The sequence below is a fragment of the Pogona vitticeps genome, chromosome 4 (assembly GCF_051106095.1).
Source record: "Pogona vitticeps strain Pit_001003342236 chromosome 4, PviZW2.1, whole genome shotgun sequence".
In the NCBI taxonomy this organism is placed as follows: Eukaryota; Metazoa; Chordata; class Lepidosauria; order Squamata; family Agamidae; genus Pogona; species Pogona vitticeps.
In genome coordinates, this window is record NC_135786.1 from 238,785,246 (window position 1) to 238,798,698 (window position 13,453).

At 45.3% G+C, this 13,453-nt stretch overlaps 1 protein-coding gene across 1 annotated transcript in view; it reads right to left on the minus strand.

The window, feature by feature from the left end:
- Positions 1-13,453, minus strand: part of ZC3H3 (zinc finger CCCH-type containing 3) — a 260,148-nt gene that overhangs the window by 154,794 nt on the left and 91,901 nt on the right. Inside the window, exon 4 of the mRNA XM_072999450.2 lies at positions 11,769-11,916. Coding sequence (XP_072855551.2) covers positions 11,769-11,916 — 148 coding nt within the window. The remainder of the gene's footprint in view (positions 1-11,768; positions 11,917-13,453) is intronic.

Consider the following 13,453-nt stretch of genomic DNA (forward strand, 5'->3'; position numbering starts at 1 on the left):
TCTGCCATGGAAACGGTGAAAAGGAGGATCAGCATAAGTCAGAATTGTCTTGGTGGCACATGATTATTATGGAGATGGTATTTAACCCCAGTGGAATTAAAGAAATAGATCCCAATTATTCCAAATTGTGTTGGAGAGGTTGTCAGAAAGAAGGTACTTATTTTCATATGTGGTGGGAACGTGAAAATATATTGAAATTTTGGCAACTGGTTTTTCAGGAAATAAATAAAACAACTAAGTGAAATATAGAGGTATTCCTAAAATAATGTTTTTATCAGTAGTGGATAGGGTGCAATGTAACTGGACAACTAAAAATTTTATTTCTAGTTTATTAACAGTGGCAAGATTAATTGTAGCTAGGAACTGGAAATGTATGGTTTTCTATTAAAAAAGAAGTTTGGGATAGAGCTTTTAGTGACAAATTAACATGCACTATTAAAAGTAAGAAGGGGTTGATAAGTAAGAGCATAATTACAAATGTATGGGGAGAACTCATTGAGTGTGTATTAATAAAGGGAAGGATATATACCTTTGCAAGCATCAATGCGATTCTGAAAGGGGAATGGGGTGTAGTCGCTGCTGGGATTGTTAACAGATTATGCTAATTTCTTTACCTTTTCAGCACTGCTTGGAAGTAGCCCCTGCAAGGTAACTGGCAAGCTAGAAAACAAACACCGGAAAAGATTCAGATTTTTTTTTTTTTAGCTGTTTCAGAAATCACCTGCTAAATTTCCAGATGGAGGGGATGAGCTTCTTGGATGAAAATAATCAGGATGTCTCCTCTTTGTTAAACAATGAAGTTTGTTGGTGGTTGTTTTCCAGCTGAGCACTTCCTACTTGATTGAAAGTGTCTCCCTTGTTCAGCATCCTCCAAAAGGCATCTTCCTTGAGGTTTCCCAAGCTATAAATGCAATTTGGTTTATCAACCAGCTTAAAAACCAGATATTTAATCAGCCAGAAGATCTTTAATCAAAAGCAACCCCATGAGGAACGCCTGGCCTGGCCACGTGTCACCTTACAAACACACATTTAAACACAGAGAGAGAATGTGTGAGATCAGGATTGGGAGAAGCTCCTGCAGAGTCTGACTGCCTCTAAAATTCTGGATCTCCCTTCGTCTGCCAAGGAAAGCACTCAAAAATTACTCTCCTGCTCACCAGTGCAACCAGTTCAAGAATTAGTCCAGCAGCCCAGGCAGAGTTCGATCATGGAATAAACAGAAGGGTGATGATTGTCTCTCACAACCCAATTTGACGAGTCTCCTCCGAAATGTCCCCGGAGTGGAAGATTCCATCCATTCCCCGAGAGACTCTGACGCTTTTGAGCAGAGCTCATTATGAAAATTCTTATTCCAGCCTTCAGCACAAATTCTCTCTCTCTGTCTTTCTCTCTCTCTCTCTCGCCTCCCATTGTCCCTGCTCATCCTCCAACAGCTTCTAGATTTGGCATATTCCCTTTACAACCACAGTGGGGGGTGATAGGATTTTCACTCCTTAGTTGGTAGCTTGAGACACACACCTACCCAAGTGGGCCACTCTTAATTGTCGTTCAAGCCCCTGAGGGTTCATGAGCTCATTTCAAAATCTGCACAGGCTACCTTCCGACAGAGACCCCAAAGTATGCCAAGTCAAAGTTAAAACAGAACGAAAATGGTAAAACAACAACAACAGTGATAAAAACATATCAAAAGCCAAGAAGGACTGGAAGTTGGGCTGAAAGAGAAATCCACCCAAGCCGAGCGTCCTTATTGCTCTCTCACGAATCGCCAAAAAAAGGAAAAGGAAGAGACCAGGTGGGCCTGCCACGGGAGGGATTTTCAGAGCCTTTGAGTATCACATGGGAGAACGAAGGCCTTGTCCTACATACTTATCAGCTGCTCTTTGGAAAGGAGAAACACAGAGCAGATTTCACAAAAGAATTCAGGGCTACGTGAAAAAGGCCATGCAGTCAACACATTATCCGTGTTCACCAAAACTGTGCAGCAACCCAACTGACTTCCTGGCTGATACCATTCCTGCTCCTGTCTTGTCTACTCTCCCTGTCGGGGCACAAGGCTCCATCCCTGGTGTGAAGTTTGAGGTGGCATTGTTATTATTACTTTATTTAGTACATTAATTTATATACTGCCCTATTAGTGCTCAAGCATCAATTTGGGGCTATTTATAGAAACAGTCGAAACCAACTCCATGAAACAAAATACGAAATTGCAAATAAGGCCTAGCCTAAAAACCTGAATAAGCCATGGCGCTGAACCAATTTTCAAGAGGAAGCGGAACAGGAAGCGAGGAATTCAGACGGGGTGTCTATGTGAAAGGCCTCCCTGAAAAGCTGTGGTTTTAAAAATCCCCTAAATGAGTACAAGGAGGTACAAGGAGAGTCCTACGTTGTCCCATCTATATTTTATGTTGTTGTTTTCCAAAGCGGCTTTCAAAATGGTTTTCAATTTGTTTTTAAAGAATATTTCTAATACAGTGGGGTCTTGGACTTGAGAACTTAATCCGTATTGGAAGGCGGTTCTCAAGTCAAAAAGTCTGTAAGTCAAGTCTCCATTGACCTACAGTGCATTGAAAACCGATTAATGCCGTAACAGGCCGTTTTTGTTCCATTTTGGTTTTTTTCTGGTCTGTAAGTCAAATCTCAGTCTGCAAGTCAAACCTAAATTTTGCGGCCAGAGAAGTCTGTAACTCAAAAAGTCTGTAAGTCAAGCCGTCTCTAAGTCAAGGGTCCACTGTAGGCATATATTTCTAAATACTGTATCACTTTGGGAAGGCTGGTGGACAGAAAAGTGATAAATGAACAGATATTCATCAAAATATAGCTTAGTAACAACGGGCGATCCCATTAGAAAATAATGTGGTTGGGACTGGATTGTTGCCATCTACCATGAACAGTAAGGATGGTACTTTTGTATTTGATGGACCTCCACCCCCCACAAGTCAGTGGGAATCCTTCGAGCCAAATTACAGGAATGCAAGCCCTAAAGCAGTAGGAAGTAAAATAGCCCCCCCCCTTCTACTTCCAGCCCTTTCTCCAGTCAGCAGGGAGAAAAGCATCTCGCTGAATTCTGGGCATGGTGAGATTCCCCAAAACTTGCAAAGGGGCCTGTGAGGATGAGTTCCAACAGAAGCCGACTTTGTACACTAAAGCAGAATGAAAGCCAGAATGAAAGCTCTGAGCATCTGCATTTGTGTAATCCATCTCAAGAGGGTTTTGTTTGTTTGTTTGCTATGATCCTGGCCTCTTAAGGTGCTTTCAAGGTGCTCTTAAGATGGGAAACCTTGACCTCCAAGCGTTCAGGCTGGAGGCAGGCAGTGCATCATGGCCTCTCCCACTTTGAAGAGACCCTTGTCCAGCAGGCCGAGGCAAAGAGGCCTTCCTGAAACCAGCAAAATCAGGGAGCTGGACAGGGGACAGACTGTATTGGTCTTCCGTGTGGAAGGGATGGTCTCTCTTAAATTGGTCTTCTCAGCCACACTAGACGCTGTTCCAAGTCCTCCATACAGAGCACGTTACCAGACTCTCGAGACTGAAGGATGCCTAATCTAAAGGTGCTTTCAGGATCTGAGCAGCTAACGAGGCTAATAACCTCTGCAGGTAGGCTCCCCAGACTCCGTGCACTACACAAAGGAAGAAAACCAACAATGATGATCAGGGGACTGGAAACCAAGCTTTATGAGGAAAGACTGAAAGAACCGGGCATGTTCAGCCATGCAAAAAGAAGACTGAAGGGAGATAGGAGAGCACTTTTCGAAAAACTTGAAAGGCTGTCTTACAGAGGAGGGGCAGGATCTGTTCTCGATCATCATCCCAGAGTGCAGGACACACAACAAAGGAGCTCAAGTAAAAGGAAGCCAGATTTCGGTGGAATGTCAGGAAAAACTTCCTAACTGTTAGAGCAGTACGACAGTGGGACCCATGACCTCAAGAGGTGGTGAGTGTTCCAACACTGGAGGAATTCAAGAGAAATTTAGACAACCACATGGCAGATATCCTTCGATTTGTATTCATGCATTAAGGAAAGGATTGGACTCAATGGCCTTATAGGCCCCTTCCAAATTCACTATTCTAGAATAGTCTCAAACTAAATGCACAAAATTATCACTTCAGCTGCCTCCATGAAAAAACAAGTTGCAGTGGAAGGAAGAGAATTTCAGAGCCTCAGTTTGGAAACTTTAACGGCCAGCCTTCAGCATTCCACGGGAAAGTGGGAAAATGGCCACCATGCCAGATAAGCTAACCATTTTAGACAGTGCAATGTCAACAGCTCAGAAAAGCAGAAGCACACACCCCTCTCTCCCCTAGAGGAGCTTAAAACAGGATTGGAAAAGTGTCAGCAAAACGGAGATCGAATGGTAAAGAAAAGCTCGGAGGAAAACTCTGTTCTGCCAAGATCCAGATGAGTGCAGGGCCAATGATGGGAAAAACCTGCCTTCGTGATACTCCCCTTGGGAAGGGAAGAGGGAGGAAACAACCCAAGAATGGCATCTTTACTGGCTATTCCTAGTGAAGCGAGGAGAGGGGCTCATTCCTTTGAAAGCCAGCTTTCCCCTCAGGAAAAGAGTGCTCAACCACAAAAGAGAAGGGAAGGGAGAGGAAAGGTGGCCTGTAAAGAAGGCAAATAAAAATAGGAAATTAAGGAGGGAAAAAGAAAAAGAAAAATTCTGTATTTCACACCCTGTTCAAAACTATTTATCTATGTAATGAGCCTCGTGGCACAGTGGTTAAAACGCTGTACTGCAGCTAAAACTGTGCTCACGACCTGGGGTTCAAATCCCAGGTAGCCGGCTCAAGGTTGACTCAGCCTTCCATCCTTCCGAGGTCAGTAAAATGAGTACCCAGCTTGCGGGGGGGGGGGGGGCAATGTGTAGCCTGTATAATTAAAAAAAATTGTAAACCGCCCGGAGAGTGCTTGTAGCGCTATGGGGCGGTATATAAGTCCAATAAATAAATAAATAAATAAATAAATAAATAAATAAATAAATAAATAAATAAATAAATAAATAAATAAATAAATAAATAAATAAATAAATATTTGTCTTCTTCTTTACAGTAAGGTAACATCGATGCAGGTTAAAGTCAAGGAAGAGGCTGGTGGAAGAGCCTCTAAGCCACCCAAATCCAGATTTCTCTGCAAAGAAAAGGGCTTCCAAGGGCTCCCAACCATGGATGGGCATGAACAAGTTCGAAGGTTTGTGCCAGTTTGTATGTGCAGCATCACAAGTTCTGCATGCTCCCTTTCCCCCGCCTGGATTCCCCACTCACCAGCCAGCGCACACTCCTCTCCTCCTCCTCTTTGGCCATTCAACCTGTCACCGGCAGGAGCACGGGCTTCCCTGCCCGCCCGCCCCCCCCCCCCGTTAATTGCCCACTCAGACAAGGAGGCAGGCCCTCCAAACCGAGGTTCCTGCCCATCTCTCCTCCAACCTAGGACAAAGGGACTGCTGTCAGCAAAGGCGATTCAGCTCCTCAGCTACTAAGATTCCGAAAGCACTTTAAGAAGCTGTGATGGTAGCAAAAGAGTCTTTTGAGCTCGTTTGCACAAACGCAGATGCTCAGAGCTTTTTTCTGGCTTTCATCCTTGAAGAGGGTGTTTTTTTTCAGAGAGAGAGAGAGAGAGAGAGAGAGAGAGTTAGTTTTGCACTTGTCAACAGAGAAGCCTCAAAAGCACATTGGAAAGCGACGTCTGAGGAAGTCTGAGAAAGTGGGCACTACAAAGGGCTTCCTTGGACATAAGAGAAAGATGCAACATGGCAGCTTTTTAATATATATTTACACAACATAGCATCAAAATACAGAGGCTATAGTTGGTCAGAAACTTGCAAAATGTGTGACTGAAGACGGGTTAACTCATTTTGCAGTCAGCAAAGTGCTTCCCCGATCAGCTGATAAACTTCCTTTCTGTGAGAATAGCTTGGGGCTTCCAGATCCAAGGCTGCTCTGTGGCATATCCAGAGCCAAGATGGAAAGGCCACCTTTTTTTAAAAAGGTAGGATTTTAAGCTTTATACTTCTGGACCTGAAGCTAAGTTGTGTCCCACATGCAATCAATGCACACCTTATTGTGTTTATTCTAGAAAACCAGCAGACGAGAATGACAAATGAACCACGATGGGTTTCAGTATTTCCAGTTTCTTATATAACCCCACTCTCAGGAACATCTCTTCATTGCTCACTACTCACTGGGGGCACATTCCTCAGAAAACCTGGAAAGCAAGCTTGACTTCATGCAGCTGTCTGTATCTTCAAAAAAGTATGTGAGATGCAGAGGGGAAAATGCAGATGCTATACATCCAAACACCCCAAAAAAGCGCCATTTACTCAAAGTGGATCAATTCAAATTATCCTTAAAAATCTGGGCAAAATCTACATCGAAAGGAAAAGAGTCTAGTGGCAATCCAGAGAAACTACCACACCAACCGGAGCACCACTGTCCGTCCGTCCGTCCGTCCGTCCGTCCCTCCCAACCCACAACGGAATGGAAATGGCAAGAGAGGGAAGGCGGGAGGGGGGAAATCCCCCACAGAGATAAAGGGGGAGGAGTGAGGAAGAAGCACGATCAATAAATCTTAACCTCATTGGAGCTCTTATTAAGTAAATTAATTTAAGTTAATTTAACTCGATCATGACTCCCGATCACAGTGATTTAGCGAGGGGGGAAATTGCATTAGGAAAGGCAGCCACACACGAGATAGAGGAACGGAAGAAAATTAGATCCACTTAGCAATGTGAATTAATATGGAAATAGCAGGTGTAAATTTAACCTTATCAAGAGAGTGAGAATTATCTTCATAAATTTGTAGAAATAGCCCCCAAGTCGCTTATAAATCTATTTAAAACAAAAATATTACAAAAGTGCAGTAAAATTAATTTAAAATATACTCCCCATCTATTGCCTCCAGAAAAGTCAGTGGCCGGGTGAAGTTTAATGCAATCCAGCAATAAAGGGAGGGAGGAACTAGCCGCCGAGGGATTGGCCTCGGGCGGGTGGGATCCGAAGGTTCCCCATCCCTCACTTTCTCCCCCACCTCTCACGATGCACCGTTAACATTGACCCCTAAACCAGTATGGTGGGGCTGCCCTCTCCATGTGGGCCTCGCGCCCCAGTGCCCCGGACACAGAACAAAGGAAAGCTGCACTAGCAAGAAAGGCTCCCGGTTGGGCAAGCCAACTCCTTCAGGGTCCACCTGAAGTCCATTAAGAAACCACGTAAATCAAGAGGGCCCAACGGCAGGGTCTCCCTCGTCCCTCGCAGATAACCCAGGGAGTTCCATCAGCCCAAGCGTCAATTCCCCGCGACCAGCAACTCCTAGTCTATCCTGTCTATCACGAGAAGACAAGATGTATTGGAGAGGTGGGGAGCCACCTTTTAGATTAGGAAAACAGATCTAATCAGTGCTGTTTGCAAGACCCCAGCAGAACTGTTCATAACCGAACATTTGGAAAGCACTAGTTCATACAGCCATCGTTAAGACGGAATGGACTGGATGGTAACAACCCACAGAGATGCACAAAAAAGGAGGCAGGCTGGAGATGCTGCAACAGGTCAGGTGTGCGCATGTGTTCTGAGCACCTAAAGAACCAAGAATGCAACCACAGATGCTCCGTGTCAAGAGCATTCCTCAGCAAACACAGTTTAATAGCATTTTTACTCCCACTGGCTGAAATCCCATTGCTTAGCGTAGTAAGTCACAACTACAGCAGGCCCATTTGAATCAATGGAACGTAGGGAGGTACCAAATCTCCACTGATTCAACGTTCCTGCTCTAGTGCAACTTACTACATTAAATGAACAGAATTTCAGCCATTGCTTCACAAGCAGGAAATACAGATTGCTGCAGAGGGAAATAACGGAAGCCAAGGGACATAAATCAGAGTCTCCACTATGAACTTCCAGACTTTCTAAGCAGAGATGGGCATGAACCAAACTATGAACTGGAAAAAAGCCCATGAACCAGGCTGGTTCGTGGTGTGGCTAGTAATTTGGTTCAGGGATCCCACTGTGCCATAATCAAATGCAGAACTTTTTTCCGCTCATCATTTTTTCCAGTTTCTGCCCATCTCTAATTCTAAGCTTAAAAAATCATGGGGAAGCACCAAAAGACCAAGAAGCAGCAGCCACTTGGGAGCAGGGTGGGGGAAGGAACTCAGTCCAAACCATTTTGAGGTTTTGACAAATCCATCTGGAACGCCCTGAGCTGCCCTAGAGATGGGTGATTTGCATACAAATATGAATACCCCGGACCCAGTCCCACCTCCCCGAACTGAACCATCAACTTACGGATCACGGCACAGCGCACATGGCCAGCGTCCTGTTCACCGCGCCAATCTCCGATGAAGCCCAGCTGGCACTGCTTTGCCTTCCTGCTCTTCTGGACCACTCCCGCCAGGGCGAGGGATGACGAGTCTTCCCACTCAGCTGCCGAGTGGTCAGAAGAGCAGGAAGGCAGAGAAGCACCAGCCAGGCTTCATCCAAGATTCGCACAATGAACAGGATGTCGGCCCCGTGCGCTGCGTTGTGGGAGGCAGGACTGGGGATCCAGACACCTGGGTTTGGGATATTCGTATTTGTATACGAATATCTCATCTCTACGTGGCTGCCAACACATTCTGCAATGTGGCTCAAGGTTATTACAGACACCAGGCAACTAACAGCCTTGTGAAATGTCCCCTTTAGCAGCTGCTGCTTGCCCTGCCTCCTTCCTATGCTGCTCTCAGGAAGACTGAAATCCTGAGCCTGGGGGGGTGGGGGGGGTGGAAAGCCACACTGCAACCACACAATTAATTATACAGGTGTTGGGTGGCTTCTATGCTGCTGAAGTTATTGTTTACTATTTACTTATTTGCTTGCATTTGTACCCACCTTTTAGAGTAAAATCCTCCCAGGGCGGCTGGCAAAGCACGCAGTCCATACAGGAAAACATTAAAGAAAGCACAATTAATTCATTAAAAGAGTAAGAATGAAAACACAAAGGCCACAACAAAACCATTAGTGAAATGTGACCTTGCAACATCACAACTATGTTTTTGTGAGGCCCTGGAAAGGTACTTCGAGGCCGAATTATTCCACACAAGAGTCTCTGAGGCTCAAACATCTCCTGTCCTCCATTTCCACAACCCGTAACGTTTTGGTCCAACTGCAGTAAGTTCCGGAAGCGCTGCAACTTTCTAGGGCAGGGGGCAGGGAACCTTTTTACCTATTACCCCCCCAAAAAATTTTTATATATGTTGACATTCCCCCCCCCCCGGCTCTTGCCATCCGTGGCCTCTGCGCTCACCTGGGACCTTTGGCCCCTGTCCGGGCAGCCAATCTGGAGCTGCCACACTGCTGGGAAAGTGCGTCCTTGGCGAGGGGAGGCGGGCGCCGCAGGTCCAGCAGGTCCAATGAGCTCAGGTGAGGCGGGGTGGGGAGGGGGGCTCCTCGCCAGCGCAGGTTCCGCCAGGCAAAAAGTCCAGCTGGCCTGGTACGCCGCCGCCCCCCCCCCCCCGCTTTGGAGGAGGACAGGCAGGTGCCCTGTGCAGTTTCTCACCAGGGCTCACTCTCCCTGCGACGGAACACCCGTCTACACACAGCATCATTGGAAATAAAATGCCTGGGTGTAAAATGCCTGGGCGTAAAATGCCTGCCACGACCGTCCTCATTACCCCAAGGATTTTCATTTTTACCCCATTTGGGGTAATTTACCCCTGTTCCCTGACCGCTCTTCTAGGGTCTGTTCATAGAATCCTTAAATCTCTTTCACTCGTACAAAAACAGGAAGAGAGGAGACTCGGAAAGCAAGGATGGGCAAAATCAATCTCTCCTCTGACTTCCCAAGATATGGGCAGGACTTGGAGCACAGGAGGTTAACTGAGAGAGAATGGCCATTTTAACAAGACCGTCTTTATCACAAAAAGGAGGAAGCAATCGAGAAAGATTCCCTGCAATGGTCTTAAATAAAGGTGCAGAAGTCAATCCGTAGCTGCTGGTGGAGCAGAACCAAGAAAATGACACCTCCTGGAAACGTCAACCCTCAAGGCAGGGGCAACGGTGGCGTCCAGGTCCATCAGAGATGGTGGGTGGAGACTCCTTAGAAGGGACTCCGACTCTCCTCCTCCCACCAGATGCCCTTGGTAGTAAAAGGTCTGATTTTATTCCTTTCTTGAACAAAAGCCACCACCATACACGTATCAGGCAGGCCTTAGACAAATGTCAGGAGATACAGCCCAGAACGTATAAGCAGAAGTGTTACAAACAAGATTTTAAAATAACAAGCTATCTGGAGGTATAAAAACCATCCTGCCCAGGCTTAGTCATACCATAGCATCTCATGCGACAACAGTACCAACCCAGGCTTCCTAAGGGTCTTCTCGCAGGAAGTGGGGTAAACATGGAGTAGGTGGATAACAGGAATACACAGAAAACATTAGTATCAAACCAAGAAATAAGAACGCAAGGGAGAGGGGATGCACGGAGGCACAGGCTGCCTGGGTTGACCAGACTGTAATGTCCACCACCCCATGCACATGGAATGCGGTGCAATAGTAGGACTAAAAGGTCAATGTCCTCATTGTCAAGAACCCAGACCTCCACAAACAGGACTTCACATAGCTGTTGTGAAACAGCACTTTTCAAATACTTGAAAAAGTAGTCCTACAGAGGAGGGGCAGGATATTTTCTTGAACATCCCAGGGTGCAAAACCCGAGCTATAGGAAGCCAGATTCCAGCGGAATCAGGGAAAACTTGTTAACTGTTAGACGGGTATGACAATGGAACCAGTGGCCTCAAGGGGAGGCGGTGAGCGCTCCGACGCGGGAGGCACTCAAGGGGAAATTGAACAGCCATCTGTCAGATTTGGTTGGATTTGGATTCCTGCCTTCAGCAGGGTTGCAAATCATTTTCATGAATGCAGTGCCTCCCAAATACTGAGCGAAACCAATTCTTGTTTTACAATGAGTATGAACAATCATAATGTACAACAACAGTCAACATACACACAACACTTTTCTAAACAGAGTATGTACCCTACATAAAAGCAGTCCTGGCCTCACTTTGGTCAAGCAGGATGTGGGTATTCATTGTTTTCTACAGCCATGGGGAATGACAATCAACTGTTTTTGGAAGGTGGGAAATGCTTTTAAACTTCTGAAATAACAAATTGTGTTGACACTACCAAGTCTTCTGAAGATGCCCATGGCCACAGAGACTGGCGAAACGTTAGGAAGAACAACCTTCAGAACACGGCCAAAGAGCCCGAAAAACCCACAACAACCATGTTTTCAAACTTTAAGAAACACCGGATAATCAGCTTCTTTTTAAACAAGGAGAATATCAGCATTCCTTTTATTTCACTAAGTAATTGAGAAAGTTTATTCTGTTTGATTTTTAAATTCACCCCCCCACACACTTTTTTTTAAGTCAGCTGCCTGACTTATTTGCAGGACTTTATAACATATATGGTCACCTTAAACTAATTACACTTGCAAAATGAAATTGGTCACCCAATGGAATGTTCATGTTGATTGAAAGCAATCTCGAAAGGATAACCACTTGAAAGAGCTCGGAAGAATAACAAGAACGATTCAGGATGGAAAAGGGACAATTTGAAAGGGAAAGCTTCTAGAAAAGTTTTGTTTCCCCCCCCCTTTTTTTTTTTAATTTTATGGTGAGATGTTAAGATTGTGGCTATTCCAACAAAGCCATCTACAGCAGCTTGACAGTTTTTCCCTTTATGACCCAACGTTTCCTGGCACCAGCCGAGCAACCTTTAAAGAGGCACTGAAAGGGTTACCTGGATGCGGAGAGCCTTCTGGTCCTCCAGCTATGGGCAGGGCTGCTGAAAGATGCTGAAGAGCCCGAAGGAGGCAGGGCAGTCTTCTTCACAATCCTATAGCGAGTATTTACCACTTTATTCGGGCCCGCGAGGAGGAAGCTGGATCCTGGGATTTAAAGAGAGAAAGAGAGAATAAATAAAAATTGGCAGCAGAAACACAAGAAGCATAACGGAACTGGTGTGAAGAACCAAGCGGGAGGCAGGTAGGTTCTTGAGCAATCCACACTGCAGTGGGTCGAACGGCCTTGCCTGGGTGCCACTCAAACATACAAAACGGAGCACCACCAGGTTTGCATTTAAACTTGAGCCTGTGATCCCCAAACACGTAAACTGGTTAAATATTGTCTACCCACCCTAAATACAAAATGATCATTAAAGGAGGAGGTTAAAAAAAATCTTCAAAATTTTTCTCCAAGTGTTACAGAAATAGATAGATCAGAAATGATAAGCCACATTATTTATTACTGTAAATTATTTAATCTCAGAACCTAAACTCTATAAGTGTTTTGATAAACAATCAAAGAAAGAAAGAAAGAAAGAAAGAAAGAAAGAAAGAAAGAAAGAAAGAAAGAAAGAAAGAAAGAAAGAAAGAAAGAGAGGGAGGGAGGGAGGGAGGGAGGGAGGAAAATGTTATGCTGAGTGTTTGCCTGTGGGTGGAGGGAAGACTTTAATTTGTTGTACATCTTGAAATTAAAGTTATTTGTACACACAGTTATCCAACATAGAGTGAGACCAACATAAGGACAGGATACATAGGGGAGGAAGGGGCACATTATCCAGTACTCCAGATGTTCCTGGATGGCAAATTCCTACAGACTGAGCCGGGACAGCCAAAGGGAAGGCATCAGATGGGAGCCGCAGCCCTCTTGGGCTGGCCTGCCACCCACTCGAGGCTCCAAAGTCTTGGGAAACGATACACAAACTGATTATACCAGGAACTGAACTCAGGATCTGACGCAGTCAGACCATGTGCTCCATCACTAAGCTAGGAAGCTTGGTCTCTTTCCTTTCCATCTGAACGGTCTTCCAGAACTTTCGCCAGCGGTGAGGACAGGCAAAAGTCGGGGGGGGGGGCGCAAAAAGTGCAGGGAAAGACTGGAGGTGTCCTTAGGTTAAGGAAGATTAATGTCATAGTGAGACAGGCTGGCTCTTTCCAAAGAAACAATGCATTTATCAAACCCAGGGAGATAAGGGCAAAAAGCAAAAAAGAGTTTAGATCAGATGAAGCCCAGAACAGGAATGGAAGTAGGAAAAGAAGCTTCTAAGGGCAGCTGCAATTCTCTGTAACAATTTTTTGAGAAAACAGGGAGCAGGGTTCTTGTTGGGGAAGAGATGATTTCAGTGGAGATGGACCAGAATGATGCATGTAATTTCATGCAAATGCTCCTAAAAGACTCTTTCTTCACCACTGAAATGTGAGCTCCGAGCAGCTGTTCAGCAGCCTTAAGGGCTTCTCATCATGTAAGCCCCCCCCAGTGCTTAAATATCCAAATATATGCACATGGTTGTAACCAGTTCTTTGGCCCGGTGGGTTCCACAGGCAAAGACCTTGTTCAAGTTTTTCCAGAGTCTCACAGTCTTTCTTCAAATCAAACACAATACAGTACATTCAACTCATACCGAAAGATGAGTGCGGAAGCAAC